The 24,984-nt window shown below is 42.8% G+C and overlaps 1 protein-coding gene across 1 annotated transcript in view; it reads right to left on the bottom strand.

Moving 5' to 3' along the window:
- LOC119164444 (venom metalloproteinase BumaMPs1) overlaps positions 1 to 23,285 on the bottom strand; it is a 40,221-nt gene extending 16,936 nt beyond the window's left edge. The window contains exons 1-10 of the mRNA XM_037416634.2: positions 23,035 to 23,285; positions 18,102 to 18,274; positions 16,354 to 16,443; positions 12,981 to 13,098; positions 6,707 to 6,760; positions 6,508 to 6,620; positions 6,235 to 6,306; positions 6,012 to 6,151; positions 5,876 to 5,928; positions 960 to 1,068 (exon numbers count right to left, since the gene is read on the bottom strand). Coding sequence (XP_037272531.2) covers positions 960 to 1,068; positions 5,876 to 5,928; positions 6,012 to 6,151; positions 6,235 to 6,306; positions 6,508 to 6,620; positions 6,707 to 6,760; positions 12,981 to 13,098; positions 16,354 to 16,443; positions 18,102 to 18,274; positions 23,035 to 23,125 — 1,013 coding nt within the window. The 5' untranslated portion in view covers positions 23,126 to 23,285. The remainder of the gene's footprint in view (positions 1 to 959; positions 1,069 to 5,875; positions 5,929 to 6,011; positions 6,152 to 6,234; positions 6,307 to 6,507; positions 6,621 to 6,706; positions 6,761 to 12,980; positions 13,099 to 16,353; positions 16,444 to 18,101; positions 18,275 to 23,034) is intronic.
- Positions 23,286 to 24,984: the final 1,699 nt, after the last annotated feature.

The raw sequence follows: 24,984 nt of genomic DNA, 5'->3' as shown, positions 1-24,984 counted from the left end.
TGAACAAAAGAACGTCATGAAATGCGGGCTGGCTTTATTCCCGCATTTTAAGTACTCACGGGGAACAAAGATTTCAACATGAATTTTCTATCGTCGTTCCGCGTGAGGAATTTTATACAGGAACTAAGTGTTGCGTAGATGGTGGCGGAGAGCGCTAAGCATTTGCAACAGCTCTCAATTCTACCATGTTCCTCGTGTGAGTGACAATAGTTTATTCTTGTATATTTTTTTCCTTAGTGCATGCAGGCCCGAGAAGTGGCACACCAGAACTTGCCTAGTTTTGAAATAAGTATTTGTGTTGCAGGACCGTCGCTTCCATAGCAAGCATGCCACGAAATTTCGACACTTTTAGAACTATGTACTAAAGCTGCTTTCTAGATACAATTACTCCACCATCAACTAAGGGCTGCAATTAAAACGTGAGAAAAATAAAATTATTTGGTGATTTCATAAGCAATAATGGGCTAGGTAATGTCAAAATCAGCGCCGGATATGACAAGGGCCCAAAGCGATGCAAGCTCGATGCCAAGAAGTATGTGACCTTGTCATGTATGTGAGTGTCGATGGGTTACGTCTAACATCTTTCAGCTTAGAATCACCAAAGAAACATGCTGGCATCTCCTATATAAAGTATATCAATAACATAGAAGCAATCTAGAAACGACTACATTACGTGACTAAGGATTTAAAGTGAGCGGGAAGCAGCCATATTAGTCTTCAGAGTTGTCAAGTTTAACTATTGTAAAGCCTGTGCAGATTTTCACAGCTTTTGCATTTCTGAAGCGGAAACCACAACTTCCGCTTGACCATCAAGATGGCGTAAGAATTCAGCCACGCGAAAACTTCAGTTCACGCTCTGCTGCGTAAGTAGGTTTGCCCGTCATCAGGCAGTGCATTTAACATTAAAAAAAACGTGCTTTGAACAAACCAGAGCCTCTTAGGATTGTGAAAATACTTACAGATGTCCCAATTCATGAGCCATTACCCTAACTCCACCATACGTGTCTGCTTTGTCTTCGCCAATGCCCACTTTTTGGGTCGAACAAGCGCCTCCAATATATGCAATGCCTGTAATAATTTAGGATTTGTTGTGATTCGATAAGTTAACTGACAAAAACGCATTCTACAGCTTTGTAGTCGAAGTTTGACGAATGTTGCTTTGGACAGTATCATGATGAAGATGTGGTCACTGACCAAGTCGAGTTGAAAGAACAGAAAGATGTCTAGGAATTCATACGGGTTCTCAATTGTTGACACGAAGCAGGCAAGGGCCGTATGTTGCTTTTTATGCTAAAATGTGACGTAATCTGAAGCTTCTCTGTGTTTTTCATCTTTTTTTGGTCAGTAACAACATTCACATATATTGTATAGCAATATTAAAAAAACGAAGCTATAAATGAAGACAGCACTTGCATGTATTCTCTTAATTTGTTTGTGTGGAATTGTCTTTATCAGTTGAGTGATTACTATTCGAGGCTACTTATGCAAGAAAAACACTGACTCTTTTTCTTTGCTGAAATCCACCAATGCTGGTGGCCGGTAAACTATGACTGCCAGAAGAATGGCACAAGCAAGTTCATATTTGGTCTTTTCCACGCAATATGTACCCCGGCCGCCACAAAAACAGAGAAGCTGGGAGAGCCAAAGTATAAAACAAACATTCGAATATAATCTAGACGCCTTTCTCGTGAATGCTGCCGGACCCTTACTCAACCACGTCATGGCAGCTGAGGTAAACAGCGGACAGGTCATGCACTGCACCTCAGCTACCGGAATAGACATCATATCTATCAAAAACACCGCTATAGTCTTAGCCATGCATAACACAAAAGCCACTCTTGTGGCTTTTGTGTTAAAAAAGCTCACAGATTCTTTTTTGTGTTGCTTATTTTTGTGTTGTGTAAAAAAGCTCACAGATTCCAAGGAGGCGTATTGCGATTTTGCGAGAGGTCAAGCGGGCCGCTTAGCACGTTCATTTCTGCAAAAGGCTGCGGCCACTTGTCAAGAGGGCCGGCGGACACAAACGCTATGGGTACTAGGGCACACAGGAGTTAAAGCATATGAACTCGCTCACACCTCTGTCCGCGATCTCTTACACTGGGCCTCTGCTGCTTCATCCACAATGCAACTTCTCGCTGATCAGGGCGATCCTATACTGACACTTTGAAATTCGACTGGCTTAGCAGATGTACTCTAACCCACCTAGTACTACATTACATAAAGCATAGCACGTCGCATGGAGACAATTACAATCATCATCATTTCCAAATTTTTATGCATTGTGTACGATGGGCCCTTCGATGTACAATGCTCAGTGTAGATTCTGTGCCCAGACAGCCACTTTATTTCACATATTCTTGGAGTGCTCAAATAATCTTAGTATATCAGCCAATCGTAATCCTACACTAGTCGAGTGGAAGGTGACCTTGTGGAGATCTCACTCAGTGCAGAATTAGGCCCTGGTCGACCGAAGCCGGACAGTGGCAAGGGCCAATAGCGTTCCGCACTAATGCTGTTATAAAATAATGTTTTATTCTCGCTTGCTCTGAATTTTCCACTCTCAACAAACTTAGCCCTATTACTTCGAATAGCGGTGTCGAAACACCTGAAAATGACCGGGTCACATCCTTAAGCAAGGCATTTATCAATACAGCGTCACAGCACATCCTACGTATAATGCCGGTTTGACTAAGCTAGAACACCCACTGACAATATTCTAGCAGAAAAATAATTGCGTGAACTGAGAAGAGACATCACAAAGAACAGCACAGAACGTTACTAAAACTGGCCTTACAAACAGGATCGCTCAGGCGTGCACACAAACACACCGAAAAAAAATGCAGCATACAATGATATCGAGGCCTAACTTGCCCAGCTAATGCATTTTGATCTGATAATAAAACCTTAGACAACTTTCTGAGCGCACATTTTTTTGCCATGTCCCAGTATTTTTATCTGCTTAAAACGTACCCATAGGATTCACAGGTCAGGCCTGTGGCTAACCCGACGGCTAACATCGATCATTTATTAATACTAATTGTTGAGATGTAACGTCTCGAACTACGATACAAATATGAAAGATGCCTTAGCGGGGGTCCTCGAACATTACGTCTATCTGAGGCTTTTTGACTGGCATATAAATTTATGGACTCGGGCCTCGAACATTTAAGCCTTCATCGACATTGCAGCCGCCGCGACCGGGATAACGTACAACACCTCGGTTTAACGGTGTGGTAGCTCAGGTAGCTAACGGACACCACACATAACAAGATAGAACCAACAAGCACATCATAAACACGTGTAATCGTTATCCACCCATTCAATTCGGTGTTATTTTGGGAGAGAAACGACAAGCTCGGGGATCATAAGTATAGGCAACCTATATACAGTTCACATAAGATGCTTTAGTTGAGAGCTCCAGCTAATGTAGACCACCTGAAGTGCTATAAGCCTGCTGCCATGCATATACAGCCCAGTGATTCGGAATGTGAGAAGCCGAAGTTGGTTGATTTGGCCGTGAACGTGGGAGGACGTTTCTCTTCGTACCAGTGTGTCTAGCTGGGCACCTAGGCACTGACTGTGTGACATTCAACCGTCGACGTCCTTGCCTTTTTGTGCCACCTATCGCCACCATTTTAGTACTCAGTGCTATGGCCACAGGTCGGCGAAGTCACTCATCAGTGAACTCTCTCAGACCCAGATAAAGCCGTGAGCCTGAGTCTCAGTTTGGGTGAGTCTAAGTTTGGGTGAGTTTTAGCCCGAGTGAGCCAGGTTGCAGAAAAGTTTTGCGAGTGTGAGTCTGAGTGAATTCGGCTCTGGAAAATGTTGTTGAGTCTGAGTCCCAGTCAGTCGAAAACGCAAGTTATATTTCTTAAGTGAGTCTGAGTCGCATCTTTTTTTGTTGACCAATGGCTATCGCACTAAAAAAAGCCAAAGGTGGAGAAACAGTGTGCACGTGAAAGCTTCAATACTACGTACGATGCATTACACCGACCATAATGTTTTCTCAAAAAAAAAAAACGGTGAATTGTATTTTAGAGGCGCTGCGTTAGAGAGTCTTGATTGGTGCAGCGAAGAGGAATGATCGCATCGAGACACGTTAGACCCGGGCGCTACCTGGCAGTTATCTTCGAAAACGAAGGAAGGCATGCGCGCCTGTTTCGAAGGCGATATGATGTAAAAAAGCAAAGCGACGTGCAGGTGCCATCACCGTGTCATCTTAGCAAAGCGTGGAAAACCTTCGCCTTTTTGAGCGTATCGTTGCATTGCCAGCGCAGCATGATAAACACTGCAGTCCTTAGAAATTTTTACTTATGTATGCTTTCTCTAGTATAAAGCCACACATACAGAATATTGACGTGTTGTTATGGTGGTTCAGATATGCACAATAATTGTTTTATTGACAATCGCACAAGTATAAACGTTGAAACTTGAGCAACATTTATGCGCGCTGCGGATGGGTTTGGCCGTTTTGGGAATAGTTTGGGGCCGTTTTGGGTATCGTTACGGCAAACAAACGGACAAATGTACAGACAGACAGTCAAAAATTTTCACGAAGTACTCCAAGAAAAGATATCGTCTTTAAAAAACGGTTTTCTGTGTACGAATACAATCCTTAAGTGAAGCTCTTTAGAAATGGAATGCAAATGACTATGTGCCTGATCTCGCTGCTGGATTTCATGAAGGCGGCAGGGTGGGTAGTGACTGGGGAGAGTGTTTGTTGCGCTCGGTGACGGGAACGACTAAGCAAGTGAGTGCGCAGTGCGCTCAGCGCTGCGCCAGCCATCCGTCACTCAGCTGAGCTCCCATTGTGCCACAGTAGCAGCCCACCTGTTACTTTGCTCGGCGCACTTGCCGGTTCGGGGAGCTTGAACTGCCATGGTGGTGACGGAAGCGCTGAAGAGACGGCCTATGGAGCGTCACTCTGAATAGAGAGTAATAGCTGAGCGGCTCAGCGGGCCAGTGGGTCCAGCGGAGCAGCGGAGATGCCAGCTGCGCATGCGCTGCACGCCGGGGCAGCCAGCGTCTTTGCGGAGCGAGTCGCTCACCCGCTCATTTTGTCTCCTCAGCGAAGCGGGCGCAGCGGACGAGCGTGCGAGCGTGTTCAAAATGGCAGCCCCCAACACAAGCGGCGACGGCATGTCTTCGGCGGCACCTCCAAGCACTGCAGAGGCTCAGCTGCTGACGCAATAATATATGCCTTTCGTAATATTTCTTTCGCAGTAACTTCATTTCATTCGGCAGGTGACGCAGCTAAAACTCTGCTCGATCGAGAGTAACTTCAACGTTGTTCAACAGATGGCGCAGCAATGCGATCCGCTGAAACGAGAGAGGTGACGCTCAGCTACTCCTCTTTTTTTCGTCCTGCGCTCCGCTGCCCTCTCCCCTCGGCTGCTGGACCCGCTGGCCCGCTGAGCTGCTTAGCTATTTATTACTCGCTAATGATGCCTTGAAACTACCCTTTCAGCTCCGTTTAGTGTCATAAAAATACAACACTTCAACCGTCGAAAAACGTGACGCCGCCCCACCTACTAAGATGGCTGTTAGAGCAGCACGTGAAAAAAAAACACGTTTGTGAAGTCTCGTGCATGTGTTTCGCTGGAATTCGGGTTCTAGGCTCATAAACCCATCGGCGTGGACCGAGATAGTGCCGGTTCTAATTGCAGGTCATCGAAATAAACAAAAACCTTTCTTCCGTTATTCCTTACCTCGGTTCATGTACACTTCTGCGACCACATGACGTTATGTAAAATTGGTGAACCCCAGCACAAACGAATTATGCGTTCAAATAAAGTGATCTCGAGTTCTTGTGGTAAGACAGCACGTATCTTGTTAAGGCAAGGAATATTCAAAATCCTGTTTTTTTGCCACTTGCCTAGTGTTCCCGAGTCCCAGGTGCCTTTCAGCCCTTCAGCGCCCAAGTCGAAACTGTGGATGTAAAGGTAAAACAACAGTAGATATTACAATAGCATTGTTTGGGAATGAGGCCTTGGAAGCGCACCGATACTCACCCTGTTATTACGTACACTGCGTCGTAAGAACTGTATTTCGTATAATTGTACCTGATCTGCGTTTCCATTTTCAGGAGAGTTTGATATGCTATAATTTTACTCCATTTAAAACGTACGTACAAACGATCTTCAGCAATGTGCTGGCAAAAAAAGAAACACGTTTTCAGGACACAAAAATTACATTCATTTATCTGTTACTGTAATATTTCTCTTGATAGCTTACGTTCATCACTTCGAGAGCACAAACAATGATCTTTACTTCCGGCTCTGACACTGTGAGATATTTTATGTTCACCTGTGCAAAATCAATGTAAAAAAATCAAAGTGAAATTTAAAAACTTTTGCTGTAAGCGTTCTTTTTTGGTGAAATGTTTACAAGGCGGAAACACCAACACAGCACAAAAATGTTGCACTATCTCAAAGTAATGTAATACGTGGCAAAATGTGTATACCTTTTTCAAGGAGAAATTCCAATAAAATAAAGAATTTGACTTACAGAATTAACACTAATAAGTAGATATTGCAGCATCTTCTCTTTTGTTGGAAATTGCTTTCGAAAAGCACTGTCTGTAACAATCAAGAGCTCTACGTCTATTTTTCTCGGTGGCCCTGGAATATAGTGATGACAAACAACCTTGAACATAATGAAAATAGGCAGCAATACGACAGTCTATCAAACTTCTCTATCAACTTACATTGATTTGAGTTCTGCCTTGGTGAAACGAAGGAACTTGCTGGCCTACGTACTGCTATAAAAGTGTATGCAAAAGTGATACAATATTAGAGAAGTAAGCAAAGTTACAGTAAAGAGCGCCATCTTATGTTTAAAGATTTTTCATTTTCAGCATAAACAGAACACACATATACGAGGAACTATTATGTCATGGTGCACAAAATTATTAACGAACGTAAGAAGACGGACGTCTATAAATCCATGAATCTTTCTCAGAATGCACACATTGTGAATATTATAAGTGTAAGTGATAGCAAAGTTCACTTGTATTTATTGTGTACATTGTAAATCTGAGGAGATAAGGTTGTAGCGCTGTCAGGTTTTTTCATCCGATGTTTCAGCTACAAGACGGAAATGATAATAGCATTGTCAGATACTACATTTGGAATTACAAGATCACTAGCCATATAAAGAAACCTGATCTAGCATATTCTCCTTTGAAAATTCTCTCTGCAGAAATAACTGGCATAACTTATGTTTATTTCATTATAAATACAATGACTTCAAGAGCAACAATGTTCAAGGATATGTTGTTCAAGGTTGGCGCAAGAGTGGCCATGCACGCGACTCAAGGCAAAAAATAATGTGCCGAAAATACATGAACCAAGACATAAAAGAAAAGACTGGTAGATCCCACGCATTGTAGATATCGACGTAATGTGATGCGGCCAGGAAGGGCATGATCATGCTCTACAATAAATGCATGTCACGACTCGCATATGAGGGCAAATCATTTATGGTCCGCATACAGTGAAGTCTCGCAATACCAATGTTCATGTTTATGGCGCTAGTGAGCTCAACGAGAGCGCACCATATATAATCACCGAATTCAAGACAGGCTGTGCGTGACATGACTTTCATGATTTTCATATTACCACTTGTTACTTATCTTCGTCATACAGTCACGTTACGCAAAACAAATTTTGCTTTGTTTAAAGCTAGCGAATTGGCCGTGAACGCATCATGAGTCGACATATAAGACATGTTGTATGTGACATCAATGTCATGATTGTCATCTTACCATTTGTCTGTTCTGTTTGTGAGACAGTCAGAGCCCGCTAAACAAGTTTTGCTGTGTATCAAGCTAGCGAAGTAGCCACGAGCGTGCCACGAGCGTGGCATGCAGGTCATCAATTTTTAAACACTGCCCTTGATTTTAACCTTCACCAGGCTATTACGTGCCCTACCAGGGGCAATAACATACTAGACCTCCTGCTAACTTCGAGCCCTGACGACATAAAAACCATTAATACGCTCCCTGGTCTTAGTGACCACAACCTAATCCATATTTGCATCGCCTCCCCGCTTAAAAAGAAATCACCCACACGGAAGGTAATCACGGATTACAAGAGAGCAAATTTTGATGCGATTAATCACGAACTCGCCAACTTCTTAGAAAACTTTAGGAATACGCACCTAAAACGAAGTGTCAACTGTAACTGGGAACTTTTTAAGACTACAATGCTTAACCTCAAAAACAAATACATTCCTTCTACCCTCATTAAATCAGATTCAAACTGCCAATGGTTTAACAAACAGCTAAAATTACTCTGTAACCGAAAGAAACGCTTGTACAGAACGGCCCGCCTAAGCCAAAGTTCAACTGCGTGGGAGCGCTACCGCGCGTGCGCTAATCAGTACTTAACCGAACTAAAAGCTGCAAAAATCAAATTCTTTTCCCATGACCTACTATCAATTCTTCAATCAAATCCCAGCAAATTTTGGCGCATGCTGTCCCCCAAGTCACAATCTAATCGAATAAGCCTCACTAACGCTGACGGAGAACCAATACACGCTGACCAGTGCGCTTCTGCTTTAAATGACCACTTTACGTCTGTGTTTTCCTCTGCCAACACCACTGATACCGTAACACTGCCCGAATTTGCAGCTGTAGCGATGCCAGAAATTGAAATTACCCCAGAAGGAATATTCCTACTCATTAACAATCTTAAAGTTTCATCCTCGGCGGGCTGCGACAGTATTACAGTAAATTACTAAAAAATACCGTTTCTGTCTCAAGCCAAATACTTTGCCTAATCTTCACACAATCATTACAAACAGGAAACGTCCCAGACGATTGGAAGAAAGCTCAGGTTATTCCCATCTTTAAATCAGGCAACCGCGCAATCCCAGCTAACTACCGACCTATTTCCCTAACCAGCATCCCATCTAAAATGCTCGAACATATTATAGCTTCAAACCTAATGACATATCTGGAATCCATCAAATTTTTCTTCGATCACCAACATGGTTTCCGGAAACAACTATCATGCGAAACACAACTGGCCGAATTCACACATGATATTCTTCACTTCATGGATGAAAATCTTCAAACTGACGCCATATTTTTAGATTTCTCTAAAGCATTCGACCGTGTTCCTCATAACCTCTTACTCTCTAAACTATGCAACCTTGGAATCCCTCCCAACATAATTTTCTGGATAGAAAATTTTCTAAAAAACCGTAAGCAGTTCACCAGCGCTAATGACCACGACTCACCTCTTTCCGACGTAACGTCCGGCGTCCCCCAAGGTGCCTGTCTCTCCCCGCTCCTTTTTCTAATATACATAAATGACTTACCCACCAATGTGCTAACCAAATTAAGACTTTTTGCCGATGACTGCGTTTTATACTCTCCAATCTGCACACCAGACGACAGCATTAAACTTCAACATGATTTAAATTTAATTGTAACTTGGTGTGATAAGTCACTAATGCCGTTAAACCTAACTAAGTGTAAAATTATGTCATTCACCCGCAAAAAGAGCCCAGAAAAATTTACCTATAGCATAAAGTCTGTTCCCATTAGCCCTACCCTATCATACAAATACCTCGGAGTGCATCTGTCATCGTCGCTATCCTGGTCAACCCATATTCAAATAATCTGTTCAGAAGCTTCACGCACTCTCGGATACCTGCGCCGCAACCTAAAATTAGCCTCACCAGACATTAAAAAATTAGCTTATGAAACGTACGTCCGACCGAAACTAGAATATGCTTGCTCAATTTGGCCACCCTCACAAACATATCTAACTAACGATTTAGAAAGGATTCAGAACCGCGCTGCCCGTTTTATTTACTCCCAATACTCTAACGATATCAGCGTTACTGCACTAAAAGAATCATTGAAACTGCCGTCCCTCGAATCTCGTCGTATCATTTCTCGATTGTGTCTGATGCATGCTTTCTATTATCACCCTCAATCACGGCACGTCCTCCTTCAACCATCACACAGAACTTCATCCCGCATAAACCACAGTCACCCTATCGCACCAATAAATGAACACACTTCTGCAATGATTACTTCCTTCTTTCCCAATGGGATAACACTGTGGAATAAACTACCTGATAATATAGTCACGTGTAATAACCGCCAAATTTTCCGCAGTAAGCTAAAATGTCACATGTCGCAATCTAACTGAATGTGCTGTTTTCCCTGCCAATGTTTAAATACTTTTTTTTTAACTAATGTATAAACTGTCGTCACTTTTCTCTGGAAGCTTACCTTTGTACCATTACTTTTTTATTTTGCATTTGGTAATATTGGCGTTTTACTTTGCATATTGTACCTTTTTTTTTCATTGTTCTTTGAATGTTTACGTTTTGGAACCCTTCGAGTTTTGTTGAGTTGTTCGACATACCTTGTACGCCGCCCCCCCTTATGTAATGCCTCCGGGCCTTTAAGGTGGAATAAATGAATGAATGAATCTCATGAAGTCATAAAATATATAACGTGAATCTCATGATTTTCAATATTGCCACCTATCATTTAAATTAGTCACGGAAGAATTTTCCGTCATGCCTATTTAGGTATATATTGACCGAACCAAAGGGCTGGTGAGCACCAAGGTCATGTCATGTATATAATGCAGATCATGACAAAAAAGTGATGTTTTTTATGATATGACCTAATATCAAGTATCACTTGCGGCACCAGATATACAATGGAGAAAAACTCCCCTTGTCAGGCCACCTCACTGCGCGATGTATGCAATACGGTTGCAAATCACTCTACAAAAATGCACATCCAGTAGCCGAAAATTCGGACCGACTTACGTCACCAATTACTGAAGTGGCTAGTGGCGCGGTAAGCTGCCCTTCACTCACTCTATCTATCGCGAATATAAATGCTAATTGTGTCGCGTCAGCCACTTGTGCGATATGCTGGATAGATTGCCTTGTGTGCTCCTTCGCCCCAAACTTTGGCCCCTTTGTATTAAATGCGAAGCACTTCTTAGCTAACTTCAGCGACTTTCAGCGTATCTATCTATCTATCTAGCTGCTTACGACTTTTAGCTCTCCTTACTGTTTCGATAATGATATCAATACCAAACTTGGCATGACATAACATGACTGTATGAAGAACATATTTGATTAGTCATAACATGAAAATCATATGTATGTCATGAATGGCATGATTTACATTTCACGGTCTTGCAGCTCTTGGGTTGGCTTCATTCACATGGCATGTTGAAAAACTGGTAGGGTATGTTTAAATTGCATGGCGAACACAAGCACCGACCCTACTATGAGAATAATGACAAGCGTGCCATGTAACAAGATGATCACACATCACTCTCATGATGCGCTGGCGGTCGTTTCGCTAGCGTCACATATAACAATATGGTATTACGGGACGTGAATGGATGACAAAGGTATGATACTGGTGCAAACACGATGAAGATCAGATGCGTGTCATGTAACAACATGACTACATGCTACGCTCATGATGCGCTCGCGGCTGTTTTGCTAGCTTCACACGTACCAAACTCGGTATTACGCAACGCGAACGGACGGCATAGGCCAATCACACATCCAAGCATGATAATCACGACGTGCGTGTCATGTAACATAACCACATGCCACACTGAAGATGCGCTCGCGGCCGTTTCGCTAGCTTCACATATGCCGAATTTGATATTACGTGACGCCAATGCATGCCGAAGGTATGTGACTGGTGCAAACATGATAATCATGAGATGCGTTTCATGTGAGAACATAACTGCATGCCACAGTCAAGGCGCCAACACATTTCAACGTGATGTGGTGCACGTGCCCACAGGCATTCATTTTGTCACGTCACGCCGGCGTTGCCACGCCAGGCACCGGTCCTGTCATATACTCGCAGGTGCGCGCCGTGCGGCGTTGCTTTGACGCATGCGCGTTTCAGCGCGTCCGGCGTCCCTCCATCACGAAACGAGGGGAACGCAGTGTTGTCTGGGTAACGCATCGGCGCGAAATGCAGCATGTCACATGTCGCGCCGGTTGCCATCGGGCAGCGCCGACGGACGCTGGTCGCGCCTGGCATCATACTATAGAGTGCTCGCGTTTTGCTAACGTAGTGTCACTGTGCCCAGCGTGCGCGCGCGTCAACGCTACGTTTGAGTGATATTGGACCCTTCACTATGCGCTCACGACCAATTTGCTAGCTCCACATATACCAAAGTTGATGCTACGTGACTTCAATGAATTACGAAACTATATGACTTGTCCAATGATAATCCTGATACGCGTGTCATGTAAGAACATGACAACATACCACGCTCATAGCATGCTCGTGGCCGTTTCGCTACCTGCATATATACTAAATTTCGTATCACGTGACGTGAATAGATGACGAAAGTAAATGACGCATCCAAACATGATAATCATGACGCAGAGGACATGTACGGAATCATTTACCTCCACCTCGTAACGTTGGGCTGATTTTAAAGTGACATACCAACATTTATCATTCGTGCTTCGCATATCATTGACTCCCACTGTACGTGAGATCTGCCTTTTTTTTTCTTTTTCGTGCAGTGTCATGTGCATATGTATGCGATTACCTGCAATGAATACTAAGTATTTAGTTTTGCGCTTTCTGCTGTCTTACTTTGTTACCGTCTATGTGAACTTTCGCGCTACTGCTCCGAGATATGCACTACCATATATTCCACCAATCTGTATTTTCAATATAGCAAGCACTTGCTTGTCATGAAACAAGTGGACCTCCCTTGAAAGGCTCAACCCATTGGAGGGCTTACATTGTTCCACTATTTGTGCATCAATACATATTTGTTAACCATGTTCGTTATTTTCAAATAAACATATGGGCGAAGATAGCTAGGTTTACTAGGTTATGGTTAAAGCAATCAGTGTCTTCTTTAGAAGCGTATCACACCTACTACAAAACAAATTGCAACTGCCCCGCGATACAGGAGATAAACATGCTGTACTTAATAAGGAGCACTTACCGTCCATTCGGTATTCATCTCTGGCAAGTTCATACAGCTTATGAGGAATGTTGCCGTGCGTCGTTCTATCTTGAGAAGCTAGAGGTTTTATGCCATATTTCTGACCTATGATACCTTCCTATTTGAAAAAAATTGAGGGCATTTTCTGGTCATTTCATTGTATACGTGATGACACGTATTAAAACTTCATACGATTGTCGTGAATTCAGCGACCATGATTTGTATGCACCATAATGTAGTTAGCACATATGTACGCAGAACAACAGTATGTATACTTCTAGAAGTAGTAACTTTCACGTGTTCGACGACTTCACGACACCGATGAAACAATAATGCAACCGATTATAGTATTTGGAGCTTTACATTAAAAACCACGATCTATTATGCGGTACACCTCATCGGAAAATTACGGGAAGCTTGATAATGCCGTGTGCTTTAAGCTTTGCCCTGATTTAGGTAAGCTGGCTTCAAACATTTTCCCTTCACCAAAATGCAGCTACCAATGCCCGAATACGATCTTTGCATAGGAGGGTCAGCAGCCAAGCACTATAAATATTGACGCTAATTTATTAGTGGAACAATAAGGGCTCTGTATGCTTCGGACTAAAAAGGGACGAGTTGGATCAGTCCAAAGCATTCCTGTCGCGGAGGTGCCTCCACTTGCATACACGTAGGTAGAGCCAAAATTTGCCGATATACTGCGCAGAATAAATCGAAACTGACTTGCATGTGAACACCACTACAAGGCGTGATGTGATAGTACCAAGCTACGTCTTTAGATTTATTGTAAAGAAATTTTTTATGAATAAAGATACTTATAAACAACGTGTAGTGCATATTTCATTCTGTTCACCAAATGATTGAACGTAATTTGCCTGTGCGAAGTTTCTAGTCGCAAAGAAAATTTCAGCCTCATTATTCTCCGAGCGAAAAATAAATTTATTTTTATAAACAAATATGTGAGCTTTGATAAAATAAGCTATCACTAACCCATATACTGTCAACGTAGTCAGACATAGGTAAAATTAACTGCTACTATCTCTCTGAATAAAGGAAGGTCCAGGGCCAGTATTTTTTGGTTGATGCAGCCTCAATGAGAACTAGCAGATAATAGAGCTAAGACCGTTTGGGCAACGTTACTTTTACTGTTTTATTCCTATTGTGATACATGGGATATATATGAGAAGAAAATCAAACGGACAGAACGACCCATTGGTGCTGGGAGGAATTCAACCTGAGACCTTTAGATTCGTCGTTCAATGCTCGCATTAACTCGGCTTCAGTGATGGCCATTCCTTCAAGCATTAATGCGGTATTCATGTTATTGCATACCCTCCAAAGGATAATGCTGTCGTTGGCCATAGCCACAGCCAACGACGACACTCATTATCATTTGGTGGGTATGCATTAACATAAATACCGAATTAATGCTTGAAGGAATGACCGCCGCTGATGCCGAGTTGATGCGAGCATCGAACGACGAATCTGAAGGTCTCAGGTTACTCCCTCCCAGGGCCTATGGTCCTTTTGTCCGTTTGACTTTGTCTTTGCCCCTTCTTATATATATATATATATATATATATATATATATATATATATATATATATATATATATATGCGGCACCTATTTCAATAGTTCTCATGCCTCAGGTACACTGTATGTTGAAAATGCTGGAACTTCTTCCTTAAAGGGACCAACAACAGATTTTTTTCGCCCGTTTTTTTCCGGTGTGACAAAAAGCTTACCCTTCGTAGTGTTCGTAGCCGCAGTAGTTATTCTCAAAAGCACATAGTCATTTTATAAGCAGTATTTTTCTATCTGAAAGGCTGTGAACACGAATCTGCCCTCTCATTCAGTAACGCTGAGAATCGAAAGCGATGCCAGTAGCCTTTCTGGTGATTTGTGCATGCTGACGCTCTCTTTATTTCGCTGAATTTTGTGTAACTATACTTAACAACGTTTATTCTGCACTTTACAACTGTTTTTGAAAACCACAAGCCGTAATAATGAGACAATGGGGCTCTATAATGCTTCCATGCGTTTTTACCGCGTTGCCTGCACCTGTGCTGAAGGTTCTTGCGCGTGTTTCGTAGATCATTTGTCGCGTCGTCGTTAGTCTCTCGACACGCAAACTAAGCCAAGTGATCGAAAACATCACGGCCCGTCATTTTTGAGGCAAAGTGTAGGTAAGAAAACTCACTGCATAATTACAGAGTGAATGATGACGAGTGGGGCGAAGCGCTGGAGGGTTTTATCGTTAAACAGTGAACCATCCGCACAGATTGCGCAGTACATCATCATTATAACCGTCACAAACACTGTATATATTTATACAAGAACTTTCATTATTCATAAGTGATGGCTATACGTCGCTTCCGTTCCCCCTTCATTATAACGGCTTTATGGTCGGTGAATTGGTGGAGCGGTGATAGGGTGTTTTGGGATGTTTTCAAGGACGAAATAGTGCGTAGTTTGCAAAGGTGGAACTATAGGTGGTCACGTACATACATACAAGGAGTAAACAGACTTACCCCTTTAGTAGCTTCAAGCCTAAGAACTACGTCGCTCCAAAATATTAGTGATCCGTAATTGCGTGCACGGTTTTATGAGCACGCAAAAAAGTGCCTCAAGAAGCTTTGACGAGCAAGGCATGAGTACGTCGTGCGAGAGCAGTGCCGCTTTAATGCATGCTTCTAACTCAGGACTATATGTTAGTTTTATGAAGTAATATCTTTTACAATAAAAAGCAAACAATCTTTCAACACTAACAGGAAAATTGTTTACAGCATACAATGATTTACAATCATGTGACAAGGCATTTAATTGAAGTTTATGCCACCAGGTGAGGTCACACGCTTTTTTTGCCATTTTCAATGTAGAAATCAAAATATAACTCGAAATCTTTAGAGAAAAACAGGGTTAGCTTGAGTTACTATGAGGTACAATCTTTTCTCCTTGTCGTCATCTCATGTCATGTTCTGGCCAGTTGTCAGTCCTTTTAAGGAAAATTGAATTTAAGAGAAAAAACACATACGGCTAGTTTTTCATTTGCCTAGAACAATGCTTTTACAGCTGACCAATAGAAGCAGTGTGTCAGAATGTACAACAGTCGTCTATTAGCAACACTAGTTAGGCAGGAACACTTCCTGCCGTTCACCTTCCAAGTATTTGACAGGTATCTGTCAGCATGTCAAAAATATAAAGATGCATATAAGCAGCGTTACCCCTCAGGCTATTGCACCCGACATAAAAGAGTTGCTTGTGCTCCAAAACGTTGGGTTAGACTGTGAAGAAGACCTTGCTTAGGGTTTTCTTTCAGTGTTTTTCAAATATTACCGTACATGCAAGGTAAACGCCAAATTAAGGTCTCACCACTGTCAGGCCATTGTTTTCTGATACAATTAGAGAGGCATGTAAGTTGAGGTCTTGATACAGGTTTTCTTCCAATAATTGCCCGTCAAGCTGCAAAGGAGAAAAAAAATCTGTCTTTTTGCAAAATTGTTCTGTGATTGGGTGACTTCTCTTAACTGCTTAGCTTCCTTCATGCTGCAATTCGATTTATTTTGAATTATGTAGCAGAAACATTAGAGAGGGGACAGGTATGAAAGACAAGTGAGCGCATACTTAGAAGGTTTATTGAAAAAGGACTCAACACATAAGCACAAGAAATGCGCTCAGGGCATGGGTAATAGGAGTAACGCGGAATTATTTCATGGCATGCTGACAGATGATGAATGAATATTCACTAAGGTAAATTATTCATCGGTTAGTGTCACCTGATGACTGTCTGATACATTTGTCGGGAAATCTTTTTACATAAATTACTCGTGTAGTTATCAACGTTAGCTTATTCTCATTATAAGAGATCTGTGTATCACAAGAAGCCGCAATACAGTAACATATGTCACAACGATCAGAATAGTACAAAAGCTTCGTTCAACACAAAATTTACGCTCTTTAAGACTGTTTGTAATGATCCACTGGTTCGCTATATACAATATTCCTACAGCTTAGTGGTACTCGCTAAACAAAACCTTTTCTGCATTTTGAAAACATTGATTAATCTTTTAAATCATAGCTAAATTTGCCCTCGTTATGACAAACCTTGTCGTAACTGCGAGGCAAAATGTTGTCTAAAATAGGAGACAACTCAATGCCATATGGAGTTAGCAGCCTTATTTGACCCATGAGAAAATTTTATGAAGCTAAGGCATAGCCATACTGCGCTTTTTTACCGAGGTGGCGCTCTTCCTTAGTGGTGTTGCTTGCCCACCCTGTGTTCTGAAAATCACGGCAAACAGCTGATGCGCGCCTTCTGTGGTAGTTAATGATATCACTCTGGAAGCTTGGTTTACCTGCATTTGACTACGGCATATTTTAGCACAGGAGCACGGTGAAACGATTTATTGATTGATTTGTAGGGTTCAACGTCCCAAAACCAAGATATAATTCTGAGAGACGTCGTAGTGGAGGGCTCCTGAAATTTGGACTACTGGGGGCTCTGCAACGTGCCCCCCATTCTGAGAACACAGGCCCACAGCATTTTCGCCGGCCCGTAAATGCAGCCACCGCAGCCGGGATTTGATCCCGTGACTTGCGGGTCAGCAGCCGGGTACCTTAGCCACTAGACCACCATAGTGAGACCACTGTGAAACGCATTTTCTTGTGGAAGAGTATTTCGCATAGACGAGGCAAGGGTTTAAAAATGTTACCAGGACACCTAATATTGAAGTGCAGTTTCGTCTTAAAAGCTGCTTCTTTTCAAATCTTCCTATTTACAACGTCGCCATGAGATGACATGTAACCGCATAACAATTTGTTTAGCAGGTACCACTATTTCGCTTTTGAAAAAATTAAAATTTTGTTTTCTGCTCAAACAAAACAGGTGACATATATAACAGAGGTCTTGAGATCACAAACACGTGCTCTGTGCTGAATACTTTGGGCACAATATAAGCAAAGCGAGGACACGTATTAACAGAATAGTTTTTCATTCAAAAGCATTTCATTCAGGTATAGCCTTCTGATGCTCATTTTTTTTGCTTAGTATGTCATACAGTAGATTGCAACGAATAACCAATATTTTTTTTTATCCTAAGGAGCTATAATGGAATACTCACATAGTTATGTTCCATGACGTCCCCTTGGTACGTTCGCAACAAAAACTCTTCAGCTACTACTGAGCTTTTCTCCAGCTTCAACGTGATGTCATCTGTTAGTTTCACAATCATTTGGCCAGCTTCGTTCCGTTCTTCAATGAGATGCGGGTAAACAACGCCAACTGCCTCCGACACTGTAAGAGAGGCAAACAAAAGTTGGTTGCATGGCAGACGCTGCTTCCATTACCCGCCCACTAAAGATTATGTGACGCGGCCGCAGTAGCGTAGCCAGAATATTTTTTTCAGAGGAAGGGTAGAATTTTAACCACACTTTATGTATTTTGCGCGTGTGCTTGCATAGGTGCGCGAACATATAGACAATAAAAGTTCAAACTTTTTGGAGTGTAGAGAGCGGAACCCACCAAACCCTCTATTGGCTACGATCATGCATGTGCTGTAGTAGTCGCACTTATTTCCAATGACGTACTTACCGAGCCTCCTGCACTTAAGATTGTGACGCCCAAATCGTGCTGTAAAGTTTCTTCGCAAGTTGGGCAACTCGCTCTATCAATGAATAAATAGGCATTATTTAAAGCGAAAAGAAGGAAGCAACAAAAGGGAGAAAGGCAGAGAGGTTAACCGGAAAGACATCCAGTTGGCTACCCTACACTGAAGTATAGGCGAAGGGGATAAGAAAGATGAGAATGAGAGAAGAGAAGGAAAAAAAATAGACTGAAAGCTTTTTTCACTGTAGTGTGTACAAGTTCACCGCAAGGCAGAGGCATTAACACTAATCCGTCTTCCTCAAAAAACACAAAAAGGCTTTGACTGCCTTTGGTCTGTCGAGGGATGTGAACGTTGCTCTATTAGCACCTGCACAGCAAGAGGCAGATCATTCAGTCAACGCATTGCGTTGGCAAGTACTTGTCTCTCTGGGGCAAATGAAGGACAGTGGCACAACAGGTGTTGAATATTCTCATCGTTGACGCAAACATCACATGCTGCACTGTCACTTCTTCCAGTTAACATGATATAAGCTTTGGTGAAAGCAACTCCCAGCCAAAGGCGATAGGGAAGCGAAGCCTCACATTGATGTAGGCCGGGTTGAGGCTGGAGTTGTGGTGAAGGGTCAAGTTCATGTAGTCTGGTACGTCGTATGCTTGGTGTGTTCGACTCAGTCAGTGTAAGTGAATCCAGCTCTTTTCTTCGGGCTAACCGGGTGGAAGATAGGACTGGCTCCTGTCATGTAATGCCCACCATCAATGATAAAGGTGGCAGCTCGGGTGACGGGCTCGAAAACCTTCGGCACGGTGGCATCTTAGAATTGCTACCGTGTACGAGGTCTTAAGCCAGCTACGAAGGACGTTGGCTGTGGCCTTCAACTATATAGCTAGAAGTACTTAGCACGTAAGACGCATGGTGGTGTTGTTGGTGGACTCAAGGTGGAATCGCTAGTTTGGTTTATGTGTATAGGTGGACAGATTCGCATAACAATGGCGCATCATCGTGTGTGCATCCTCGTCTTTTGAAGTCTTTGTGAACAGCTGGAACATGTTTAAAATTTGAAGCTTTGAAGCGATCAATTTTTACCTCAGTAATGGAGGTGTCAAAGACATATTCAGCAAAAGATAAGTCAGGAAAGCTGGAACAACTTTGTCATTAAGGCATTGCCATTAAAGAGAACATCAAACGACCCAAACTAACGTAAAAAAAGTCCATTAGGGAGAAACACTTATAAACTGGCAGATGACCACCGACATATCTTATCTGTGCTGGTAGTTTCATATTGCAATTTGCTTTGCGTGAAGAATGTCTTCTTCCGACACTACAGTGTCGCAATGTTTAAACGCGATAGCAATGAAGAGATGGTTTCATATATATTCCGGCGTTGGCTTTCGTGTCGCAGGTTGTGAGCGAAAAATCTTCTTGTGGGTAATCAAGAAATAGGGAAAGATCCAAATAACACAAACAAAAAATTTGGGGTCTCAGTGGGTACTGTACTCGCGTTGTTTGCGTGACAAGCTGGGGTTCTACCATACGGCCGCGCGTATTTTTATTATTGTATTTAACACAAATGCGGTTTCCACGGATGCTTAAGAATACAGAGAAAAAAATTCATCTGCTTGGAAATTATGCCAAAGTAACATTGATAATTTCCAAATACACATGTCCCGAATGCATGCTTCACTATACAACATAAAATATTGCAGTAGTGATCCACAGTACAAGTGTAACGTACCATCGGACCTCAGAACACGTGATTATCATATTGAATTTATGGCCACGTAGTGGGTCTACAGCAAGATCGAAAAGATTTCATCCACTAAGTGTTTGAAGTACGCACTAGAAACAGGATATCGCTATATCTTTTAGCTTTTAAAGACGAAGCTCAAAGGGCCCCTAATTTTTATTGTGCCATGCTCATATTTGTTACAAATAAATGAGAATTTCAGTTTTCACAGGTCCTTTTTGCATATTGAAGAAGTGACACGCACGTGGCGTGTAGGTGCAGTATGCATAGCACATATGTGTCTAGTGGACTGCGCGCTCTAATCGTCAATTACACTCAATTTTTTTCCCGTTATTTACCCTTCTATCTTTCTTCTAGACAGAGCACGAGACCTTCAACATTTTTTCTTTGGTTGCCACTTCTACGTTTCTCACGTTGAACTTGTGACGTTATAGCTTTCACTGCTCAGTAATGGCATAACACTCGTGTTTTCTTTTTTTAGGAATTTTCATTAGAACTTTCAGAGTATATTACACCATGCTGACCGTTCTGACAGTGTGCCCGGAGCTACGAGGCGTGAACTTCTTTTTTTTGCCTTCGACGTCTTCTTTATTATATGACATGCCGGCTTATTTATATGCGACCTGTTCCACGAAGCCTAAAGGCATAGAAGTCAGCAATACGAAGTACCGGCCTCTGAGAGGACTGTTGTGGAAGGGAAGTTTGAAACCAGGAAATTGGGACTTCGCGCTTCTCATTGTTTTGTCGCATGGGGGATCGTCACTTGTCCCTCGGGATTTAGTTTTTATTCGCGTACTTGAAGAGCGTTGACGAACATTTTCTTTGAAATAAGAATGCAACAAACAGCAAAAAGGCCAATTTTTCATTGACATCATTGAATTTGTCATTGATTGATTGGCAACATAACAGTCTTGCCGCATCTTTTCTGCGAAAAAATTGTATTTTGCTCCTCGGATGACTCATTATAAGGACACTTTCCTGTTCTTACTTGATGTCTTTGTCAGTTTGACAGACCTAAAGGATCATTCATTCCGTAAACATTTCGCCACTCTTACTGGCATGTAGTAGAGAGGCATAATCAAGAGTTTCGCTGTCACAACTAAAGTTTAGCTCATGTTTGGGAAGGTCCTGAGTCGCTGTAATGCAAAACTGATCCCACGGAGTTCGTCAAGACTACCGATTTCAGAAACTCCTTGGTTCTGCGGCCTGTATTCAGAGCTCTATAGCTTTTGCAGGTAGACGGCCCCATGACCTTTTGACCCGTTCGCTCTGTATGGGAGGTCATGGAACTACAAATAAATGACTCGCAAAATGCTGTTGCGCCATATATACTAGAAAAACTTTTTAGGGAACATTTTTTAGCTTCTAAGTCTCTTACGGCACGTAATGTATATTGCTTAACGTTAACAGTTGCATTCTGCCTGCACTCTTTCTACACAAAGAGGGAAGTAATTGCTAACGTCATTACACAACATACGTTTGAATAAAGGCCATTGAGCAGGGACAAAATGTTTTAAAAGAATGATGAAGCTTTGGTGAAGAGCACCGTCTTCCTGTTCGTCTGCGCAAATACACAACACTGTCTGGGGATCTATCACATCCTAGTACAAAAAATTTGTAGCGACGTGAAAACCAATTAGGGCAAACATACTGTTCAGTGCTTGAAACAATGTTTCAGAAAAAAATGGCAGTGGCTTAGCTCATCTATGCCAGGATACACGTAGCGTTAGCAAAGGTTCAGCTGATTATTCTTAGCTTTCCAGAGTGTCTATGATTAGCTTGATTATCATGTTTACTGCTGCTGCAATGACACACGTATATTTATTTTGCCGGGCAACTACTTCGGGATCCGATGAGCTAAGCTTCTCCGCTCTACTACACCGTTGAACAGCATTTGCACACTCCTTCTCCATGACTATACCACAGTGGCAAACGCCCGTCAGAGGCGCTTTCAAGCGGCTCCAGCGCAGTGTCAGATGGTGACTGCACAGGGAAGGCGCGCGCGTCGGCGTTCATATGTCTACCTAGGCTATGACGGCACTCCTCTGGAAAGCGCACACAGGCGGCGGCGAGTCGCGCGCGGCCGCGGTCGAGTGCGATGGAGGTGCCGGCTCCGGTGCGTGACACCGCTGATCGTCTGCGCAGCGCATCGAATTGCGCGCACACCGGCGGCGAGCCGCGCGCAGCGGCGGCGGAGTATCATTGCGCATGCGCAGACCAATGCCACGCGAAATTGGCTCAGCGAGGCCAGTGTAGCTAACGCTATAAAAGCTGATCAGCTCAGTACAAGTCGATTATCCGTTCATAGACGTTCGAGTGGCCCCTAGGGTGAAACGGTGCATTGTGTCTGACAACAACTCAGGTCTAGTAGCGACTTCGTCCACATCGCAAAAGAGGAGAGCAGTGGCCCGCCGGAAAAAAACGAGGCAGGTGCAGGATTCTGAAGTCACGATCAGCCAGATCCGGATGCCTTCGGTCGTTTAGGTCTACTGTGTCATCGAGACAATTTATGTGTACTTACTGCCTTGTATACAGCAAAGTGATGTCACTGTTATAGAAGCTGGGCATAATCCCCACACCCCGTGCCACCCCAATATTCGGCATGTTCCCCAACCTAAGTAAAGTGATTTGCAGTGAGCCCTTCGACATAAGATGAATACAAAGCAAATACTAAGCTTTAGCAATTGAATCATCGCTACTTACGCTTGAGGGACAACAGAGAATTTATAAACTGTAGAAAGCATAAAGCCACAAAGCACCAATTCGGGCTGTGAAATTCGCGAGAAGTAAACATCGTGTGGCTAATTTGTCTGCTGTAGCTTGAAAGTCAGCAATATGAACTACTGGCCTCTGAGCGGACTGTATTAGAAGGGAACTTCGGAACCAGCATATTTGGAGTTCCCGCTCCTCACTGTTTCATCGCTTGGGAGCTCGTCTATTTTCACTCGGGATTTCTTTTTATTCGCGTATTTTAAGAGCGTTGACGAACATTTTCTTTAGGATATTCCTGAAATCTTTGTTTCCAACGCGTCACGTTCACAGCTACTCGTAAATGTGTAAATGTGCGTCAGCCTTCGCCCTTAGCTTTCCGAGTGCATAAGCTGCTAATAAAAGCCGACAACCCTCCTTGACCACTTTCGTCAAGTCGACTAAAATGGCGTGACAGCTTAGTGGACAGCTGCTGCAGATCGCAATGCCTGCACTGTTTGCAGGAAAAATGTGAGTGCTCAAACACATAATAAGTGAGACTTCGCTTGAAAAGTAAAGCGGTCCTTAGGGTGTCAAACATAAGGTCACGAATCACAAAGTGTCGTACTACACTCTTTTACGCGGTAGTGTCTTCCCTTCCTGCACTATAGTTTTTATTTGGATTGGTTTGTACACATTCCAACAGCGCGAACCACACGGAATCTCGACAAAAGTGTCTTTTCTCCGTTTTTGTGCAGTGCTACTGTGTTAAGCACTGTTTCTAGTTTTCTAGCTTACTGCATATACGTAAATGAATATAAGAAGTGTTCACGCAACAGGAGCGCTGTTGTGGGCATTTCAACGACTTTGAACGGTTTTTAAGTCAGCTTCTCTTCATGAGGGTCTCTGTGCATTTCGGTGGATCGGTGACTAAGGTGCTGGGCTGTTGGCACAATAAGGTCATGGGTTCAATCCTGGCCGTGGCAGTCGAATATCGATGGAGGCGAAACGCCAGTGTACTGTGTGACGGGATTCCATGTTAAAGAACACACGATGGTCGAAACTTCCGGAACCTTCTACTACGGAGTATTTCATATTCATATGGCTAGTTCGGGACGTAGCACCGCATATAATAATAATATTGTCATGGAGTGTTAGTAACGAAAAGGAGGAAATCAATATATTTACAGAGTGTACACTGAGCCCACAGCGTATTTCAACCAAGATGGCAGAGCAGCAACAACATAAGCTTTTTCCCGGTCGTCATCTTTGTTGCCCTCATGGAAGACTTCTTGATGTTCACCATGACTCCTAACAATTATTACAGTTAATGAACACACATGTGCAAAAGAAATGCTTCATGTGTAACGAACCTATTATTCGCTATCAGCCCAGAACTAGGGAATGATGACCTATTATCAACTGTCTCTGTGCTTCCCATCAAATAGGTTGGGGAGGAATACGTAAAAAGAAGTGCGGCCAAAAATGGGCTAGTTACACGAATGCAAAATTGAAAAATAGCGGGAACACGGGATGAAAAAAAGATGAAGTTTGGGTGGGCACTGGTGGCCAAGCGAACATTTTTATTTAAAAAAAAACGCGTAGAAATGAGAACAGGAGATCCCTAAAGCGTATATACTAATTCTAAACACGTGCGAAAGGTAAGGTATATTCTCTCGTAATCTAGAAGGTGGAGCCACAGTGCGCATACGCACTGCTCACCTGTTTGAGAGACAGTGGAAAGATAGTAAACGCTAGGAGGTCTAATCAGAAGAAACTAGTTAGCCTGTATAGGCAGTGCCTCTAGAGCTAAGCGTGTGGTAATTATAGGAGAACGCTCACAACCGGAGATGTCACGGGCTTGAAAAATTGCCGATGATTAACTCTGTCTCTCATAGTAGGTATTTGGGAAGCAACTTATAGACACCTTGTAGACCTTCGATCACGTCATGATTTCATCAGCCA

Source organism: Rhipicephalus microplus, chromosome 8 (assembly GCF_043290135.1).
Source record: "Rhipicephalus microplus isolate Deutch F79 chromosome 8, USDA_Rmic, whole genome shotgun sequence".
NCBI classification, from domain to species: domain Eukaryota; kingdom Metazoa; phylum Arthropoda; class Arachnida; order Ixodida; family Ixodidae; genus Rhipicephalus; species Rhipicephalus microplus.
The sequence above is the reverse complement of the archived record's forward strand: the minus strand, read 5'-3'. Positions and strand labels throughout refer to the sequence as shown.